At 40.9% G+C, this 20,448-nt stretch overlaps 1 protein-coding gene across 1 annotated transcript in view; it reads left to right on the forward strand.

Annotated features, from left to right (window-relative positions):
• Positions 1-20,448, forward strand: part of LYPD6 (LY6/PLAUR domain containing 6) — a 121,264-nt gene that overhangs the window by 76,564 nt on the left and 24,252 nt on the right. The window contains exons 2-3 of the mRNA XM_045868900.3: positions 10,499-10,553; positions 15,865-16,053. Of these exons, the coding sequence (XP_045724856.1) occupies positions 15,936-16,053 (118 nt within the window). The 5' untranslated portion in view covers positions 10,499-10,553; positions 15,865-15,935. The remainder of the gene's footprint in view (positions 1-10,498; positions 10,554-15,864; positions 16,054-20,448) is intronic.

The raw sequence follows: 20,448 nt of genomic DNA on the forward strand, positions 1-20,448 counted from the left end.
GTAAATATTTATTACATGAATGAATTCTCCCAAATAAACCAGTAATTAATTTGGAGTTTATGATGCTTTCTTTGGCCATATTTAGCGCATGCATTATTAGTGGGAGGTGTCGAATTTGCAGTGTAAATTAAGATTAGAAAAGTTACCGTGTTCACAAGTCTCATGGTAAAAAGAGATGGGTTGTATTGTCATGGAAAACTCAAACGTTTCCTCATTTTACCTGGACTTGATATTTTTGGCTTAATCAATCCTGCGGGAGGGAAGGACCAAGAGAGATTCTTCTCTTTCCCTCTTGATTGCAAGCAGAGGAAAACAAAGGATCCCAGGAAATACTTAACGTCATAGCTTTATGACACAATTCCAGGGAAGGGAAACCCCTAACATTCTTCCTGGTCTACCCAGTGGACAACAGTGTCTTTTAATTTTCTTTTTTCCCCATGTCTGAGTTTATTCTAAGAAAATAATGGGGAATAGGCCATGTGCTATAGTAGCAAGGATGCTAATCACAGCATTATTTAGAATACAGAAATTTGGAATCCTCTGGAATGAGTAATAATGGAGGATTGAAAGTGGGGGATAGCCCATGACAATTACCTACATTTTGATCTGCAAGGTTAAGATTTTATAGTTCAAGCAAACTGAGTTAGGGACTCTCAACCTATAATAGAAACAGTTTCCCTCTAATTCTTTCAAGACTTGCACTGTTTTTTACATCTCCATCTACAGTCTTGCCGTTGGCTTTAATGACTTGCAAAGAAACCAGTAGATCCAGAGAGGGCCTGGGGGAAAATGTTTGGCAAAGTGAGTCTTCCAAAGCACCTGGTTTCCCTGTTTGCATCTGTTTCTTTACCCTCTTCCTTCAGTGTCCAGTGTTCACATGCTTCCTGTACACTTCTCAAAGCTGAAATGACCACTTTCCCCTAAAGCATCACAGCCTTGGGATGTCTGGGGTACATTGTGCAAGCAGCCTCCTCTCAAAGGCAGTTCTATTTGCTGTCACTCCTATATTACGGATGGCTCTTTGAAGCATGGTGTATGAAGCCAGATGACTGGATTCTAATGTCCACTCCCATGCTTTCTATCAGGTGACCTTGGAGCAATTGACTTATCCCTCCTCTTCCTTAGTTTACTCACCTATACAAATCGGGATTAAAAAACAATAGTGACCTCATAAGATAATTGACAGAATCAAATGTGAAGCATATAGGAGGGGCGCCTGGGTGGCTCAGTCAGTTAAGCATCTGCCTTTGGCTCAGTTCATGATCCCAGGGTCCTGGGATTGAGCCCCTCATTGGGATCAAGCCCCCCTTTGGGCTCCCTGCTGTGCTTCTCCCTCTGCCCCTCCCCACCGCTCATGCTCTCTCTCTTTCTGTCTCAAATAAATAAAATATTTAAAAAGTAATAAATAAGGGGTGCCTGGGTGGCTCAGTCATTAAGCGTCTGCCTTCAGCTCAGGTCATGGTCCCAGGGGCCTGGGATTGAGCCCCGCATCGGGCTTCCTGCTATGCCGGAGGCCTGCTTCTCCCTCTCCCACTCCCCCTGCTTGTGTTCCCTCTCTCGCTGTGTCTCTCTCTATCAAATAAATAAAATCTTTAAAAAAAAAAAGTAATAAATAAGTGAAGCATATAGGATGATTCTTGTCACATATAATATGCTAACATTTTCAGGCATCAACTAAAAACAAAATAAAGGTGGAGGTAGAGTGGTTCTTTGTGGAACTTCTGAAAAATGATGCCTCGGTCTAGCTCATTTCCTTTTTTTTTCTTTTAAAGATTTTATTTATTTACTTGACAGAGAGAGACACAGCGAGTGAGAGAGGGAACACAAGCAGGGGGAGTGGGAGAGGGAGAAGCAGGCTTCCCATGGAGCAGGGAGCCCATGCGGGGCTCGATCCCAGGACCCTGAGATCATGACCTGAGCCGAAGTCAGATGCTTAACAACTGAGCCACCAAGGTGCCCCTAGTTCATTTCCTTTTTACCCCCTTTCACCCCAGCACTGATGAGGAGTCCGAGTACCTTCCATAGAAGCAGTTGCATCATGTTTTCTGACTTGATTTAATTAATACTGATGTGTTGGTATTTAGCTGGGTAATAATCATGCTACTTCACCCTAGCCCTAATTGGTCCTCAGATCGCAAGTTTGACTGTTTTCCATTTACTTATTAATGTAGAACTCTACTATCCAGAATGTAGCCAATGTTCATATGTCTATTTAGTTTAAATCACAGTTAAGTAAAATTAAATTCAGGTCCTCAGTCACATATGTCCACCGCTCAATAGCCACATGTGGCTAGTGGCCCCCAGATTGGACAGTGCCAATGTAGAACATTCTGTCATTAAAGAAAGACCTAACTGACAGTGTGGGTTTAGACCCTTAAGTTTGCTGTGTACATAGAATCATTGTAGCATTTATCATCACTACTGACCATACTCCTGTGCACACACAGGCTGGCCAGAAACTCCAGATCATTATAAGCATGAAAACAAGAATTGGAGCAACAAGTCATCCTGTATCAAATCCCAATCCTTTTATGATCTTTGATTCAGTTCCTTTGTCTCTTGTAGGATTATTTTCTATGATATATGCATATTTTTGTTTTTGTTTTGTAACCTCTATGAAAAAGACCTGGCAGGATCCAATGCAACTGCATAAATTATATGGTTTTGATATTGGAACTATGTTATTCTAACTTACAGCATGAAATGTATACATTTAATGTATTGCTACCTTTCTTGTTTATTCCCAACGATTCTTTTCTTTTTGCTTTATTCTCAGCCCAGCTTTCCTTCTATGAATAACATCAGAACGAGTGACTAGAAAGTCAGTAAAGATGGAAAATTTGCCACCTCTAAAGGGATGGAGGAGGTCCCTTCTTGATCAAGGCTTAGCTTCGCAATCGTAGTCACTCACAAGTGGAAATGGCGGTGTGGGGGTCCTGATGAATTGAAGGCATCCCCGTGTGTCAGAGCAGACAGGGAGACCGAGCCACAGGGAGTTTAGTGCTCGAGTTCATATGGCTCTTTGCAGCAGAGCAAGAGTTCAAACTCAAGTCTGCAGTCTGCAAAAGCCATTCTCCTCCCAACACTCCATGCTGCCTCTGAAAATGTTGGCTTATTTGTTTCCTTTCTCAAAACGCATCCTTCTCTCTGGCTACCTGAAGAGTAATGGTTGTAAGCATTTATTTGTCCCAGGAGAGGCCTCAAGACATTTTCTCTTTTGTTGTTGTAAAATTAAGTGTGCTGAGTTGGAAAGGGAGAGTGCACTTCACCGTTGAGTCTTTCAAGGGCAACATGGGACAATCACTTCATCAAGAGGAAGAAAACCACTTTGGGGAAGTCATTACCAAAGTGGCCAAGAGAAGCCTGTCAGGTTTGGAGCCAGAGCATTGGAGAAACCAGCTTGGAAGCTGTGGTCATTTTATAGACCACGGCCCGCTCATTTCCTTTCCTGGGTACTCTGAGGAGCCCAGGAAGGATAGAGAGAGGAGACCTAGCTGTATACATAACACTGATTATTTTGGACTGCTTACTAGTTCCTTAATTGAGTGCTCTGGGGAACTTTCAGCCCAGTTTACTGCTGCCCTGGATGAATGGAGTGCACCTCAGAGCTGTTTCCTTCCACCAACACTTGGAAAAGTAGGATAAAGCTTCCCAAACGTTGCTGCACATGAGAATCACCTGGAGAGATTTTCTGAGCCTCACTCCTGAGGTCACACCCCATACCAATGAAACTGTAATGTGTGAGAGCCATGTCAGTCGTATGTTAGGATCCCAGCTGATACTAATGTGCAGCAAATTTGGAAATCTTGGCCCTTCGTTGACAACCCCCTTCTCTCTTCCTTACCCTCTGTTCTCCTATCTTTCCCCTGCACCTCCTCTCTCCAGGTTTGCACCATGACTGTTGCTCCCCGAGGAGGGCCAGAACCTCTCTTTCTCAGAGTCTCACCCAACAAAGTCCTCTTTCTGCCCCACCCAGAACACACACAAAAGGGTACCCAGGCGAGGTGGTCTTTTGTGGGTGGCACCTGTGCTCCAGCATCCCCATCTTGGTGTCCTTGGCTCACTGGCTGCTCCAAAACTTTTCTGGGTCTGGCTCTTGCTCCATCACCCCATACCCAGGTGCTGTATGCCTCCTAGGTTGGGGCTTCCCCAAGTAGTGTCTGCTCCCTCCTGGGCACCTGCCAGTTATGTAGAAGATTTAAAAATGTGTGTTTTCATTTCTGGGTGCCCCAGTTTTCTCATCTGTAAAATGGGGTAATAATAGTGCCTACTTAACAGTGCTGTGGGGATTAAAGGAAGCACTCAGAGGGTGTCTTGCACATGGTCAGTTGAACCATATAAGACTGCCCTTTTTGTAGGTCAAAAATGATCAAATAGTAATGATTTTATACTGTTCAGCCCTATAGTAAGTGCTCAATAAATGCTAGTCATTACTGTTATTTTCCATTTTATTTCATTAGTGCATTTAATTTGAATGTAATTTTATTTATATTTGGTAATTTTGTTTAACTGTAAAGCTATTAAGTGTGTTTTAAGCAAAGGAGCTTAGCCCTAGTTTTCTATCTGTGTATATGTAGGAAGCATTATAATTATTATAATAAAGATTAATTAGTTGAGAGTAAGAATGATGAGATTCTATCTGTGAGACTTTTTTCTCTTTAAAGGAGAAAACATTTTTCAAATTTGAGAAATCCCTGTCTTAGGCCTTCCCGATCTGCCTCACTTAATTCACTTGCCCTGTGTTTTTGTTCTCACCTGAGGGTGCTACTTTTAGTTGGGATCAGCTAGAAAATCTGGCAAGCAACCTGGGTTTTTGATTTCCCCTAATAGAACACAGTATTCCATAGAGGACTCCTTGCTGGACTGGGGAGCAGAGGGTTCTGAGCCAGCAGCTTGGCCCAAATGAGTATCCTGATGCCTTGTTAGGACACTCGGGGCTGATTTGGAGACTTATCTTAGCTAGCAGGATGTGCTAGATATGGTTCAAAGTACTTTCTGTGTATTAACCTCCTTTAGTCCTCCTGAGGGCCCTGTGGCATAAGGCCGTATGATTGCCCCTATTTTGCAGATGAAGAAACTGAGACTCAGGGATTAAGAGACTGGCCCAAGGTTACACAGCTATCAGTGGCAGAGTCAGAATTATAGCCTGGGCTGGCTCCAGAGCCCGTGCTCCCCAGTCTTTGCAGGCATTATCTGTTTGTTCTCACAGTAATCCTAGGAGGTAGGTAAAAGGGTCTGGGATTGCCTGACTCTGGAGCTGGGACTTAATGCCCTTTCTCTTGGTCATCTGGGGCATCTGGGTCATCTGAGCAGCGCTGCCCGGACTGCTGGGTGTGATCTTGTTGCTCTCTTTACGGTGGCCTCCTTTCCAGTCCAGCAATAAGATGAAGTGGTTTCTTTGGCCCTTCTTAAAAATAGTTAAAAACTAAACAAAAACAAAAAAAAAAAACGTGTTATCTAAAGGTTGGGGTTTTCTCTCAGCCCTAATTTCTCCTTTGCTTTAGGGGCGCCCTACATTCTTTCTCTACTCAGTGGCGCTGGGAGATTTGCTCATGAGCGGTGCTGGAGGGGGTCCCAGAGGGATGGACTTATTTGGTTGGTGGATTGTTTCCTTCAGCTATAATTCCACTTTCCCAGTTTGGAGGCTGACCTTTGTTAATGTGCTGTCTTATCTACTTTTTTTCCCCTTTCCATGAGAGTAGAATAACAGCATGTATTTCTTTTTATTAACCTAACCCCTTTCAGAGACAAAGCAAGAATGTTATTACTCATAACAAAAATTGTTTTTGCGATTACTGTGGCCAGGGGTGGTTGATCCAGGTTTTTAGGGAGGAGCTCCTTAAGGAAAAGGATTCATGAATTAATAATCCTAAAATGAGGAACAGGGCCTTGGCAGGGGCCCCTATAATCAGGGACCCTGAAGCTTACCCTTCCCTACATGCTACATCCACCTCTGGCCGTGATACTTGGGAATTTTAACATCTTTTGTTTCCTCTAATCCCTCTTATTTCCAGTGTCGTCTTACTAGTATAATTATTTGATAAATCATATGAACCTAGATGTTAACTGGGTCTCTATAAAATGTAATGGGTCATCCCAGTCTCCACTTCTGCCTTTCTTCCCTCTTCCAGATAAGCTGCCCTGGTTGATAGCAAGGACTGTGGCCCTCAGGTCCGGTGTTATTGGTGACACCTGGTGACCTCCCTGAGGGCCTGTGGAGGGCTGGTGCAGTCACTGTGTTTCCTGGCTCTTCCACCTGGCATCTCGTGAATGGGCGGCCTTGGTTGTAAGGACAGGAGGTCAGCATCGCCCCGTGATCACTCTCAACTAAATGACTCAACGATCTATCACCTCTCTCTTGCATACAAGGCAAATCATTGTGTCCTCCCATGTACATAGCAACCCAAAGGGGATTTTTAAGAATTGCATCAGTGATTTTAGTTATAGGGTTCAATAATTTGAGGATTCAGCTGGCATTCTTAATGACACCATGTATAAGCGATAAGGCTATCTGTACCTGCCCTGTAGAGGATGAGGAATGAATGAATGAGCTAGTAAGATAGAGAACAAGGAGGACAACTGAGGAACAGAGATAGGAAAACTCAGTAATGAGGAGGGGAGAGGAATAGAGAAATCTTATGTGGCTCTTTCAGTATCAGCAGTCAGGGAGTCAGGGAGTGGGGTCTACTTAGATGCCTGCATTTTCTCATCCACAAGAAGCTACTCAGTATTTTTTCTCTAAGAAGGGAGTTAATTTAGATGCAAGAATAAAAAGTTCCTATTATCAAGGACAATCTTCTTTTATTAATAACTCCTACATCTTTTTCTGCCTGGATGAATACTACTATGTAAAATCTTATTATATTCTGTTTTGCTACAATAATAGACTTCTTTAATAACCATTATTTATGGAGGCTTGTAAATGAAGATGGTGCACTACAAAGGAAGAATTCACACCTCAGTGATACTGAGTCAGGAGGTCATCTGATATATACCTCTGCCTTCACACCCAGGGTGAGGAAATAGTCAAATTATAGTTTGGACTGTGAGTTTTCACAGACCCCAATACCCTTTCACCAAAATGAAACCGTAATGGTCTTTGCACTCTCAGGAGACATGTTTTGTGTAGCTCAAGGCATTGGTTGATCAGAAATTCAGAGGATGAGTGCTTGGATAGATTTGTTTTTGGAAACATATTCTTTATTAAATGAGAAAAATTGGTTAAGATTTAGTACTTAGCTACTAAAGAACCCAGTGATTTGAAAAATGATAGCCATAGAATTTTTACCTAAGCCACTGTTTTGATGTTGGCCATTTGATTTTATTTTTTTCATGTTTCCCACAAGAAGAGAGAGTACAGGCTGGCTCTCCTACCCTATAAGAAATTTGGAACGGGATCTCCATACCTATGAAACTAGCAACTACAGTTTTCTTGAACTTTAGTTATAAATGGCTAACTGGAAACAACTTTCAAGGCCTTTGGACAAAAACTTGATTAGGATTCTTGGAACCATGGGCAAAACCCTATTCCATGCAAAATAGGAAATAATATTTAATGTGGATTGGTTCTTCTCAGTCCTGGGTGAGAATCAAGATTAGGTTAAGTGATTGTTAATAAGTTGAAAATGAGAATTAATAATAATATGTTTAAACATTTTGAACTTGCAAGTTTTTTGGAGGGTCTCTAGGATGAAAATTCCCTGAAAATACAACCTTCTTAATCACATGGAAGCATTTAACAAAAGACACCGAAGCAAAAATTTCTCCAAACCACCACTCCCTTCCAGGCAAGTAAAAAATGGCAGGCTGGAACTGAAATGTACCTAGTGTTCCATTCCAGCCTGGAGAGTTCTTTGACTCCATCCCCTTGTGGCTGTTTGTACTTCAAAATGCCTTCTCATCAGTTCTCTAGAAACTTCAAATTGATTGAGGAAGCAAACAAGCAAAGAGCCAACAAGCAGAAGAGAGTTAATATAACATCTTTTAGAAATGTGAATATACTGCTGGGCATACTTGGCCAGGCATCATTTATCCTTCAGGAATTAAAGCATTTTTGATGCAATTGACCTTTAAATCAAATTGGGGAAAGGTACAAAGGCAGCTTTTCCCTATGACTCTAGACTTGCCAGGTGGTTCCAGAAAAAGAAGTACACATTTTTTTAAAAGCATTGATTTTTATGCAAGTAGATCTTCAGTTCATATTGGAATATGATCATATACCTCCCTATAACTTATGGAAATGAAACATCAGTGTCTATGAGGTCTGAAAGAGGTAATCTCTGAGTAGTTCTCTATTATTGACATTTTTTAAAACTTCTTTTTAAAAGTAGGCTCTACACCCAGCATGGAGCCCAATGCAGGGCTTAAACTCATGGCCCTGAGATCAAGACCTGAGCTGAGATCAAGAGTTAGATGCTTAACCAACTGAGCCACCCAGGCGCCCCTGTTATTGACATTTTTTAAAACCAACTTTAACCTTTTTGTTGATAAACCTTAAAGAAGTATTAATGTCAAAAGCATATATGTTACAAAGAAAAATTTAAGCTGGTGGCTGACCTCTTTTAGAAGACTCTTGAATTGGTCAGAGCTCCTGGTTGCAAGGGGCAGAAAGCCATCTCAAACTAACTTGGGCAAAAATGTTTATTGGGGTGCCTTATGTTTTGATTTGTAAAGTTGTGATGGCATGGCATTCTATTTTTAGAGAAGGAAATCATGCCAACAGGTAACTTCCCCACCTTCTGGCATTTGCAGAAATACTCATTTGAGCCATCCTTAGCTTCATTTTGCACTTTCAGGTTAATGAGGTTACTAGAAGTTAGTATTGTTAATTTTAGGGACGTCTGTGTGATTTTGCTGGGCCAGCATTCAGTTCTTTTTCTTCACATGACAATACCTAGATTTTCTTTTGGGAAACCAATACCTCCCCTATTCTCAAACCATGTGATTTACATGAAGTTGACACTATGTGTTTGTCCAAGAGACATGCTAATGACCCAGCTCTGGCCAGTTGGAATGCCACATTCCCCTGGCCAGTTGTGGTCCAAGGGTGGATCACCTCCCCTTTTTTTTCCTGAAACAGTTGGGTAAAAGTCTGGGAATGCTTCTGAAGCTGCTGGTGGCCACAGTGTGGAAAGACCAGAATGAGAATAAAGGCAAATGAGAGGAATAGAGTTGAGGGTGAGAAGTTCCTGAAAAGAGGATTAAAAGTCCAGCCATGTCCAAGCTGGACTGTCAGATGAGACAGTAAAATTCTTCCCCTTCTCCCCCTACCCCCATTTTAGTTACAGCCTGTTTGATTTGGATTTCTGTACCTTGCCACCAATGTGAAAAATGGGATTATCTTCATGAGTGGCGTTATAATTCCTAGTTAGCCCTCCTGCACCAGTTCCTCATATTCCAGATGTCTACTGCTACATAGCAGATCACCACAAAATGGAGTAGCATCATTTTATTTCTCATTGTTTATGTGGGTCAGGAAGTAGGAAGGGCTTGGCTAGGCAGGTCTCGCTTGGAGTCTTCGTGCAGTTGTAATCAGACCGTGCTGGAGCTGGAAAGGAGCAGGAAGTGAAGGGGGAGCAGCTGGGGGCTAGTAGGGCAGCACTGTCTCTTCAGGAAGTCTCAGGAGCTCTGTGTGGACTACTTGGGCTTCCTCACATCATGGCACTCAGAGCACTCAGGTTGCTTACATGGCTGAGTGCTCCAAAACACTGGGTGTAAGTTGAAGTACCTTCTACGACCTAGCTTCCAAGGCCACAGAGTGTTATTTCCACCATACTCTGGTCAACTGGTCTATAAGGTTGGGGAGAGGATGTAGACCCTCCCTCTCAATGGAGACATGCCAGTGAACTTGAAGGCATGTTTGTAAACCATCACCATGTTATAAGCAATTTTCACATTGTGAGAAGTTACTATAGTCGGGATGATATATGTAAGTAGTCTTAGTTTTGTGAAGACATGTCTTTAATTTGTACTTTTGGGAGCTGGATTAACTTTCTCAAGTCATTAAGGCACCACCAAGCCTCGATTATACATACCTAAAATGAAGTCAAGATTTCTCATGATCTTTCAGGCTTCAGAATTTCATTTTGTTCTCATATTAGGCATTTCAAACTTCAACATGAATAGCATTGGAAAATCCTTAGATTTGCATTATTTCTCTACTTCACAATTGCTTGTATACTGATTTAATACTGAGGTGTTGTCATTTGGTAACTGGTACCTCAGTAATGTAGCTTCCGGAAGTGCTTAATTGTCTTAGTGACCAGTTAAGGAGTTGGGAGTGTCTCATTTTATGGACTCTATATGAAATAGCAATTAGGGTATGGATTTGTAAAACTTGACCTGTCTATCACTTTGCCTCCCTGACCAGTATTAGAAATCCTCCTTTATACCAAGTATTATCATGGAGTAAAAAATCAGAATGCAACTCTTTTCAACTTTCTCCCAAGTGGAGGAAGTCAAACAGATCTCAACTAATTTTTTTTTTTTTCTGTTTCAGAATGTAGCAAGTAATCCATTGGAATAAGACTGGCAGTTGAGTAACTCATGCAAAGGTAATTTAGAGCACAAATTAAATCTGTCAGAGTGGTATTAGATTTGCAAAAGCTCATAAATAACAAATGAAAGGTCACAGAGCTGTGAAAATGAGAGTGTACTTCTTCATAAAGAGAACCATAGTCAGGGATGGGGTCCTCAGTGCGTAGTCAAATAGCAGCACATAAAATGGAAATGCAACATCTTTTCTAAATGTCTAGGACAGTCCAAAGGCACAGTGGCCTCCAGAGAAAAACATCAAGGTCCTAGAACAGACCCTTCATATTATCTGAGCATGTCCAGCATCATATCTGGGAGGCTTAAGGATTAAAGCTTCTTTGCCTACTGAGACTCTGTACAGAAAAAATACATCCCCCTCAGCAGAGCCCATATTTCAGTAATGGTTAGACTAATTGTGAATGCATGTAACTCATTTTTCATATTTTAGTTCCCAGAATATACTAATAGAGTGAGTAGTGTTTCATGATTTACTGCAGGAATGTAAGCAGTTGGTGGTGATATTAATAAATAGTTCTGCCCATTCTGTTTTTCTTATGGGAAAGAGAGGTGGAAAATATAGCCCTGGCTACCCAAAGTAAACAAGTTCTTTTACAGTGCATTGTATGCAGATTTTTTTTCTTAGTGCTATGTTGGGCTTGACTTGTATAAGGGAACAAAATCTAGATTTATAAAAAAAAATTTTAATTTTGATGAAGCCCACACATTGATTAAGAAAGTGAAAAGTCAACACAGAGAAAAGGAGAAAATATTTGCAAATCATATATCTGAAAAGTGTCCAGAGTCCAGAATATAGAAAGAACTCTTTTAACTCAACAATAAAAAGACAATAACCCATTAAAAAATGAGCAAAGGATTTGAATTGACGTTACTCCCGAGAAGATCTACAAATGGCCAATAAGCACATGAAAAGATGTTCAGCATCATATCACTTGGGAAAAGCAAATGAAAATCACAATGATATACCACTTCACACTCACTAGGCTATAATAAAAAAATTAATGAAAATAAGGGTTGGTGAGGATATGGAGAAACTGGAACACTGATATTTTGCCAATGAGAATGTAAAATGGTGCAGCCACAGTGGAAAACTTTGGCAGTTCCTCAAAAAGTTAAACCCAGAGTTACCATAAAACCCTGCAATCCCACTCTTAGGTCTATACCCAAGAAAAGTGAAGACATACGTTCACACGAAAGTGTGAACGTGGGTGTTAGAGCAAAATTACTTCCAGTAGTCAAAAAGTGGAAGCCACCCAAATGTCCATGAACTGATGAATGGATAAACAAATGTGTTATATCCATATCATGAAATATTATTCAGCTGCAAAAAGGAATGATGTACCCATTCATGCTACCATATGGATGACTCTTAAAAACATCATACCAGCTGAAAGAAGCCAGACGCAAGAGGCTAAATGTTGTATGATTCTGTTGACACAAAATGTTCCAGTAGGCAAATCCATAAAGACAGAAAGTAGATCAGTGGTTGCAGGGGTTAGGGAGAGAAGGGAATTGGGACTGGCTGCTAATGGCACAAGAGTTCTGGAGGGGTGATGGAAATGTTCTGGACTAGGGGATGGGTGGTACAATATTATGAATATACAAAAACACTCTACTGAAGTAATACATGCTGATCAGAAATTTTTGAGCCTACAAATGAAGCAAAAAAAGACCATTAAAATTATCAGAAATCCTAAACCATTTTGGTATCTAGCCTTTCAGTCCTTCTTCTAATCATATATAAGCTTAGAAAATACAGATTTCCTTTTTTTCTAAAGAAGGAACAATTTCATGAGTAAAACGTGTTGGGGTCATAGAATTTCAGCTACTTTAAGAATTCGGAAATTCTACATTAAACACATGTGTGAGGACACATCCACAGAGACATGAGCCTTCAAAGGGATATAAGATGGTGTGCTCGTGACCTGTGCTCTCTCAACATCTTCTAACAAGTAAAATCTAACGTGGATGTGTAAAGGTCATGGAGGTGGAACACAGGCCTTACAGAGTATCTTGAGGGCGACACGGGGAGAGTGTAGACGGGCATCACCCATCTGTTTGCTTGCTTGCTGAAGCATGGCAGGAAGTCACCTGGGTCTGCAGGAGCCTTGGCAATATGAAAATGTCCATGGCAGGAAGTACCCTCCCCCTGTCTCCCACCTGCTTTGTCCCTGCCTGACTAGCCATGGAGCAGATGTTGGGGTGAAAGAGATGTGCGGATTTCCAGTAGTTCTGGAAATTGCTGTATTTTTTCTGATTTAAGGAAAGGGAGCTGTGTGTTGAACCCAAATTCATGGCACCATATTCTCTTTCACTTAGAACACAACATTTACATCATAGTTACCTTGACTTAGAAAACTACATTGACTTTAAAGCTGTATTTTGAACAAAATGATAGTAGTAAAACTATTGGGAAATATTACACAGTATTTCTTGTGTGACAGACACTGTTATTAGTGCTTTACTCTGTTACCTCATTCTCATAAGAAACTTTTGAGGTAGGTAGTATTATGATCCTCATTTTGCAGATGAGAAGACTGAGGCACAGAGTGGTTAAATAACTGGCTCAAGGTTGCACAGCAAGAAAATGTTGGAGCGAGGTTTCAAATCCAGGTGTCTAGCCAATATCTCTGTCCATTACTCACACATAGTCATACACCCGTGCTGTTCAGTAAAGATTTGGGGCTGGGTACGTTTCATTTCTGATGACATTAACTAACGCATACTGCTTAGTGCAAGTACTGTGCAGAGGGAGACCTTTCAATCGGTAACCGGAAGGAATACCGTGGTTGAGGGATGCTTTTATTAAATCATGCCACTTGTGTTGTTTGCTGCATGTGAAGTACTGTGCTGCCAGCAAGTTTCACATTACAAAGAACTTAGGTTGGCAGCTAGTTGATATTTAATGTTAGGTTGTATTGAAAGAAAACCAGATAGCTTTCCTGGCCATCCCTCTCACCCTGGGCCAGGGCTGCAGACTGTGAGGAGCGGGGGGGGGGGGGGGGGGGGGGGGGCGGGGGCTGCTGAAGCAGAGCAGATTCATTCCTCAGCTGTAATCCCAGCTGGCCAGAGTGCGTGTAAAATGAATAAAATGAAGCACCGCTGCATTCATTGAAGAGGAGATTATGTTTGTCTCTGTCACCTGGCAAACGAAAAATATCGTTAATATTTGTTTGTTGCCTCATCATATTTTTCAAACAAGTGCCTAGCACAGTGCCTGGCAGTCACACTTATTAAGGGAACAAGCAGCTCATTCCCTTCTCGAATGCACGTTCGCCTGGGGAACCAAATGTAAACAGAAGATGGGGAGTAAGCATGAAATTGGCAAGCCTGGCATCATCAAGCTGCTACCAGGTGATAAGAGTTCCAATCTTATTTCCTAATAGTTTGTCTGTTTTTAAAAAATAATGAATGCATCAATCCATCTGGAGTTAATGTGAGTGTATTGTGCGTTGTTTGGTTTTGGTTCATCTTCCCAGTTTTTAATTAAGTTATCAGAATATTATTCAGTTAATATTTTCCTGTTCTATAATTTTGAAAAATTACTTACATCATGTCAATAGCTGTGTCTATTTCTGAGCTCCTTAGAATGTTCTAGTTTCTGTATTCATTTTTATACTTTCTATCCTGCTTTGATAAATATTAATTAATATCTGATTAGTTCATATTGGTTTTCCCTATTGATTTTGTTTTATGATTTATTTACTCTTGATCTATTTATTTTGACAAAATAATTAGAAATTTATTTTGTCATACTTTTTAAAAAATCTCATTGAATATTTTAAAAAATCTCATTGAATTATTTTGTTATGCTTTTTAAAAAATCTTGTTGAATATTCATATTAAAATTTATAAACAAAATGTCCAACTGGTGGTTTTTTTCTGCCAGTTTAAGATAAAGTGACTATCTAACATGACCCCTTGTGTGGGCAATAGAACGATGGTATTTACAAAAGAGTAGAACATGAGGAACAGATTCTATAGGAAAGGAGTAAGATGGCAAGCAATTAGCACATATAAATTAAGATATATATCTACATTCTTAGTAAGCCGGACAGTTCAACCCTAGTAAAAGATTTTACTGCTCTGGATTTTAATTGAAAAGGACAGAACCAGAATGAAGGACACAGTGATGACTGGTTAGTGCTACAGTGATACTTTTACCTCATTTTATTAGTCGAAGTTTATACACCTTGAATCAGTCATTGGAAGAACAGAATAACACCTAGCATTTACAAATGTGGATTCAGTGGCCAGACTGTCTTGGTTTGAACCAACTCTTCTCCTTATCTGCTGGATTTCAGTTTACTCAAAATGGGATGGTAATAGTGCCTACCTCATAGGATTGTTGGGGGAATTAATTGATACATGGAAAGGGCTTCAGTAGCACCCGGCCAATATTGTTAGTTAGTTTCGAGCAGCTAACTTTTGTTTTGGGAGAGGCCAATTTACCTACATTTCTTTCTTCCTTCCTTCCTTCTTTCTTTCTTTCTTTCTTTCTTTCTTTCTTTCTTTCTTTCTTTCTTTCTTTCTTTCTTTCTTTCTTCTTTTTCTTTCCTTCCTTCCTTCTTTTTTCTTTCTTTTCTTCTTTTTCTTTCCTTCTTTCTTTCTTTCTCTTTTTCTTTCTTATTTTTCTTTCCTTCATTCTTTCTTTTTCTTTCTTTCTTTCTTTCTTTCTTTCTTTCTTTCTTTCTTTCTTTCTTTCTTCAGACTTTCTTTCTTTCTCTTTCTTTCTTTCTTTCTTTCTTTCTTTCTTTCTTTCTTTCTTCTTCTCTTCCTTCCTTCCTCCTTCCTTCCTTCCTTTTCTTTTCTTTTCTTTCTTTCCTCTTCTTTTCTTTTCTTTTCTTTTTTCGTTTCCGAATCTGAAAGCCTACCCTGTATAGGTTTTCTTGGACACCATGACCCAGAAAGCCTGCACTCTCATACCTGGCCTTCACCATTATCAAGGAAATGCTCTTGAACTTTTGTACCTGACTTACTTATTGTTGCATTCTGGCAGACATCCCCTGGCCCTCTGGCAAAAGTACCTGGATTTCATTAAAATCCAATCTCTCTTGATACCATCTCTGCTAGATATGAGAGGGGACTATTACCCGTGGAGCTTTAGCTACTTGAATAAGAATAGATTGGGGCTGGAATGTCCTAAATGCTCTGAAATCACCGTTCATAAGGTTTCTCTCCATGTCTGCTCACTTCCTTGTGCCTTTGGCTCCCTGTCTGCCCCGAGCCCATCCTCCCAGCACAGGAGCTCTGCCAAGTCTCCCATGGTTTCCTCGAGTTGGACATTGAGATGAGTCTTGCTTCATATTTCAGGTGCGACTTCCCTCCCGTGGTCCCAAGTTCTGGCCCCCGGGCCCCCTGCATGAGTGACGCTTCAGTCTGCCATGGACCCTGGCCCTGCCCTGGCCTGGCTCCTGTTCCTGAGCCTGCTGGCTGATTGTCTGAAAGCTGCTCAATCGCGAGACTTCACAGTGAAAGACATTGTCTACCTCCATCCTTCAAGTAAGACTCCGTTCTCTTTGCTGCAGAAGTGTCACTTTACTTTGAATAAGATGTGAGTTGAAAAATGGACAGGAAAAGTCAGCCTTCCATGCAGGGGAGACCTTGGCTGATTGAATTGGGGGGTGCAGATGCTCCCAAAGATGTGGCATGCTTTACCCTCACCTTTTTATAGGGCCTTTTTTATTTCAAGGCAGATTGTTAAGGCTTGTTTTCTCTGTTCCCAGCACAGTCGCTCTGATTCTGAACACCTTTCCCTTTAACTCGTGCCAGCTCTCAGTCAGTTATCAAAGTGAACCAGCATGTCCCAGGCAGAGGTATTCGTCAAAGATCAGTCCTTGAGAGGCAAGATAATCGCTGGTCTTCCTGTCTGTGCTTCTGATTCTCAGTTTCAGCGTGATTGGCCTCCCACAACTTCCTATTCTCTGTCCTTTTGGTTTCCTGTGTTTAAGAATCATCTAGGGAGTGCGTAATAACGTCAGTGCCCAGACCCCTTCCCTGGAGTGTCTGATTGCACATATCTGGGACTGTACCCATGAATTTTTGCTGAAAGCAAAAAACAAAACAAAACAGGTGCTTCTGTTACTGATGGTGTTCTAAGGATCACACTTCGGGAAACACAGCAGTTTTACTTCCTCTTTTGGTCTCCATCTCTGTATTTATCTTCTCTCTTTTATCTTTGTTTGAGTCGTCTTCTGCATGGCCCCCGTGGTGGTAAGAGCCGGGTATGTTGGGTATATTTTGACCATTAGTATTTGCCCTGAGGTACGTTACTCTTTTGAAGTGTTCTGTTCAGCAAACATTTTTTGAGTGTCTACTGTGTGTCAAGCGTTATAATAGACGTGGGAGGTGTCAGGGCAAATAAAACAGAGTTCTTGCTTTTGAGGATCTTATAGTTCAAGTGGAGGCAGCCTCAGGGACTCCACATGGTTAGAGTATTTAATGTGTATGTGTTCTGGTTTAGATGAGAGGTGTTCCATGGAATGCACAGGGGCTTGGATCTTGGGTCAGTGGCTAGCTCAACTGCTTTGCAGCCTTCTGGGAGGGAGGGAGGGAGGGAGGGAGGGAAGGAAGGAAGGAGGGAAGGAAGGAAGGAAGGAATTCCCTAACTTTGTGAAGGTTAAATAAAGGAATGCATGCAAAGCACTTGGCAGAGTATGAGCCACAGTATATGCTCAATGAATGTTAGAGGCATCTTGTTAAGTGTTGAGTTCTACATTTCTAGAGTGGATGAAATAATACACACCCTGTTGCATTATTTTGTGAATGAGAAAGAATATCCATAAGATACTAGGCACATATATAATAGTCAATTGGATGTTCGTTGCTTAGGATGTTGTTGTAATTGGCTTAGATGGTAAACTTAGGTTGCTGAAACTATGTCCCTCTAATTTTTTAACTCCAAATATACATTTGGCAGGCAGCAAATAGTTCCTTCAGACTTACTGCTATTGTACACTCTCACCAGTAAAGGCTGGTGCCTACTGGTTAATTGTGTGGAAAGATTATCCGGCTCCTTGTTTTTGCGGGACTGTTGATTTTCGTAATCATGAAAAGAAGGTGCTTGGATACCTGCTGTGTTTTCTAGGATTGCATTTTGTTCTTTCCTCCAAAGAGCCATGCTTTTTTTATTAGACTTGGTGAACAAAAACCTAGATTTCAGTCTCAGTTGTGATTGCTAAAGCCTTCAGTTTCTATGGGATTCTTTGTCTGCTTCAGTGATAGACTCAATAGTCACTGGGCTGAAAAACAGGCCTCCGCTGAGGCTGTGATTGTCCACACAGGGTGGGGAGGAAAATCAAGGGGATTGGATTTAAGTGCACAAGAATAAAACAAACACACACACACACACCACTCCTGCGCCAGTGTTGTGGTGGGTCAGTGCCAGGGTTGAGTGGACCCCTATCTGAAAAGTCCATTTCAAAATGGGATCTCTGAAGAATGAGCTCTGCCAGGCCAGAGAAGCAGTCACCCCTGCTCTCTAGAAGTTGGCAGGAAAGTTCCACTCATGTAGCCTGTGTTAATTAAATAAGGCCATGACCTGATTAAAAAGAATTCACCAAATAAAGGCACCTGAATGGCTCAGTTGGTTGAGTGGCCAGCTCTTGGTTTCGGCTCAGCTCTTGATCTCAGGATCATGAGATTGAGCCCCACACTGGGCTCTGCACTCAGCATGGAGTCTGTTTGAGATTCTCTCCCTCTGCCCCTCTCCCCCCACTCATGTTCTCTCTTTGTCTAAAATAAATACGTCTTAAGAAAAAAGAATTCCCCGTATAGAAAGAATTGGTGGGGTTTTCTGATATGATCTTGAGCTATGGAGGCTAGAAGATGTCATTTCTAAGCTAGATTACACATAAATGATTCACCAGCAGCTCTGGGCTGAGTTCTCAGAGTCGCTGTAACTGGTCATTGGGAGTAAAAATTCTTGCTGGATTGAAGTTACTGTCAACAACAGTTCCTACTTCACATTTCTCTGCACTATTTCAGAAGTTTTTGATGTTTGTTTGCTTGTTTTTACACTTTGATTTTTTAAAAGGTCATGTTCCTCTGCCCCTGAGCAGCACCCACTAGACCAGGTTTAGATGGAGTGATCTCTCTACAAATAAGCAGGTTTCTGTAGAACATGACCATAAAAAATAGATGAGGGAAGAGTGGGATTATTTTGACTTTGAATTATTAATATAATCGCCTCACTTTGTAGATGGAGGCACAAACAACTTTCTTGGGGTTAGCGAGCGAGCCTGATTCCATTTATGTTAGATACCGCTCAGAACCTACCTAAGGAGAAATCAATGATGCCATAGATGTTGAGAAGACACACGAGTTTTCTACACCAGGCAAACAAACTCATTTCCCCTGGGCTGCGAACAGCCCTAAGAGATCATAAGTGTGGTGAGACTGAAACCCTGGTGAGGAAAGTTCAGCATCCCATGACTAATCTGCTGTGATCTCTGGTTCTCTAATTTTTCTGTTTTTTTTGTTTGTTTTTAAAGATTTTATTTTTAAGTAATCCCTACACCTAATGTGGGGCTAGAACTCACAACCCTGAGATCAAGAATTGCATGCTCTACCAGCTAAGCCAGCGAGGCACCCCCTGGTTCCCTAATTTTTGAAGTTTCTAACCTTTGAAAAAAAATCAACTTTATGGCTTTCAAACTTGAGGCACTGTCCTCAATAGCATTCTTTTCTATAATTTATATGCTTTTTTCTTTTTCATCTGAAAAATGATGAATTTCCTTCCCACCCTATGATTAAAATACCAAAGACCAATAAAACCTTCAAAACAGGAGTTTGTGTTCAGAGAAGTGGAGTGACTTATTTGGTTTCCAGACGTCAGACGAGATAGCAGAAGTTAACATCCTAAGTGGTTGCAACCTGTTCTTGGCCTCCATTTCTTTACTTATAATAGAAACCTTTCCTGAGAAACCCAGTTTTCCTCTGGTTGCATATTCTGAGTCTTTCCTTAATCACATGGAACAAAGAGCTATATCCCTGCAGGGGGCTTGCTTATGCCCAGATAGTGAGCCAACGAAGTTTCTTCATAATTCTCTACTACGTAAGTCTTAGGGGTAAGGGCACTCTCTAGAAAGGTACCAGAAAATGCATTTCTGTCAGAAATATGTTCCTAGTATTCAAGTTATACTGACAATATTTTGTTGCTAGAACTCAGAAAGAAGTTCACTTTATTAAGTTTCTAGAAATGTTAGGTTTGCATCCAGTTTCCAAAACAATGGGAATTAATTTGGCAAGAATAAAACAAGTTTGGATGCATTACGTAGCAGCATGCATTTTAAAACAAGATTCTCTTCTCACCACAGTTTTGATAACTGAAGGCCTTTGTCCAGGCAAAAGTTCCAAGAGGTGGAAACAAAGATGAAATCTCTTCCATCGCCTTACGAATGAATTATAGTTGGTTGAACCACGTCTGACCATGGGACTCTAATGGACAGATTATATTACAGGAAGTAACTGGGCACTTTGACGTTTCTTTTCTTCTTTACAATCACCTACTCTTGAGGGACCAAGGACTTATGCCCTGAAATACAGAATACTAAGCTTATTAACTCTGTGATCAAGAGCCAAATTAGATTCATTCACAGCTGAGGCCACAACGATTTGAAACTCTACTTGCCCTGTAATGCTTTGAAGTAACAAAGAAGAAAGTAACACATCTCTTAGGAATCTTTTTCCTTCCTTTTAAAAAAAGGGCTTCTTTATCAGATGCAGTATCAATTAGCAAGTTACTGGAGACAGTTGCTCATCTGTAGAACTTAGTTTTGGTTAAATATTTCCAGAGGGAAGAATTTAACCATTCACTTGGTATTGTGCTATAATTAGCCACTTAAAACTGAGTCTGTTTGAAGAGACTTGTTACTGAAAAGAGTTTGATTCTTCACG

Source organism: Mirounga angustirostris, unplaced genomic scaffold (genome assembly GCF_029215605.1).
Source record: "Mirounga angustirostris isolate CCGP_5_RB_7025 unplaced genomic scaffold, mMirAng1.0.hap1 SCAF_3, whole genome shotgun sequence".
Taxonomy (NCBI): domain Eukaryota; kingdom Metazoa; phylum Chordata; class Mammalia; order Carnivora; family Phocidae; genus Mirounga; species Mirounga angustirostris.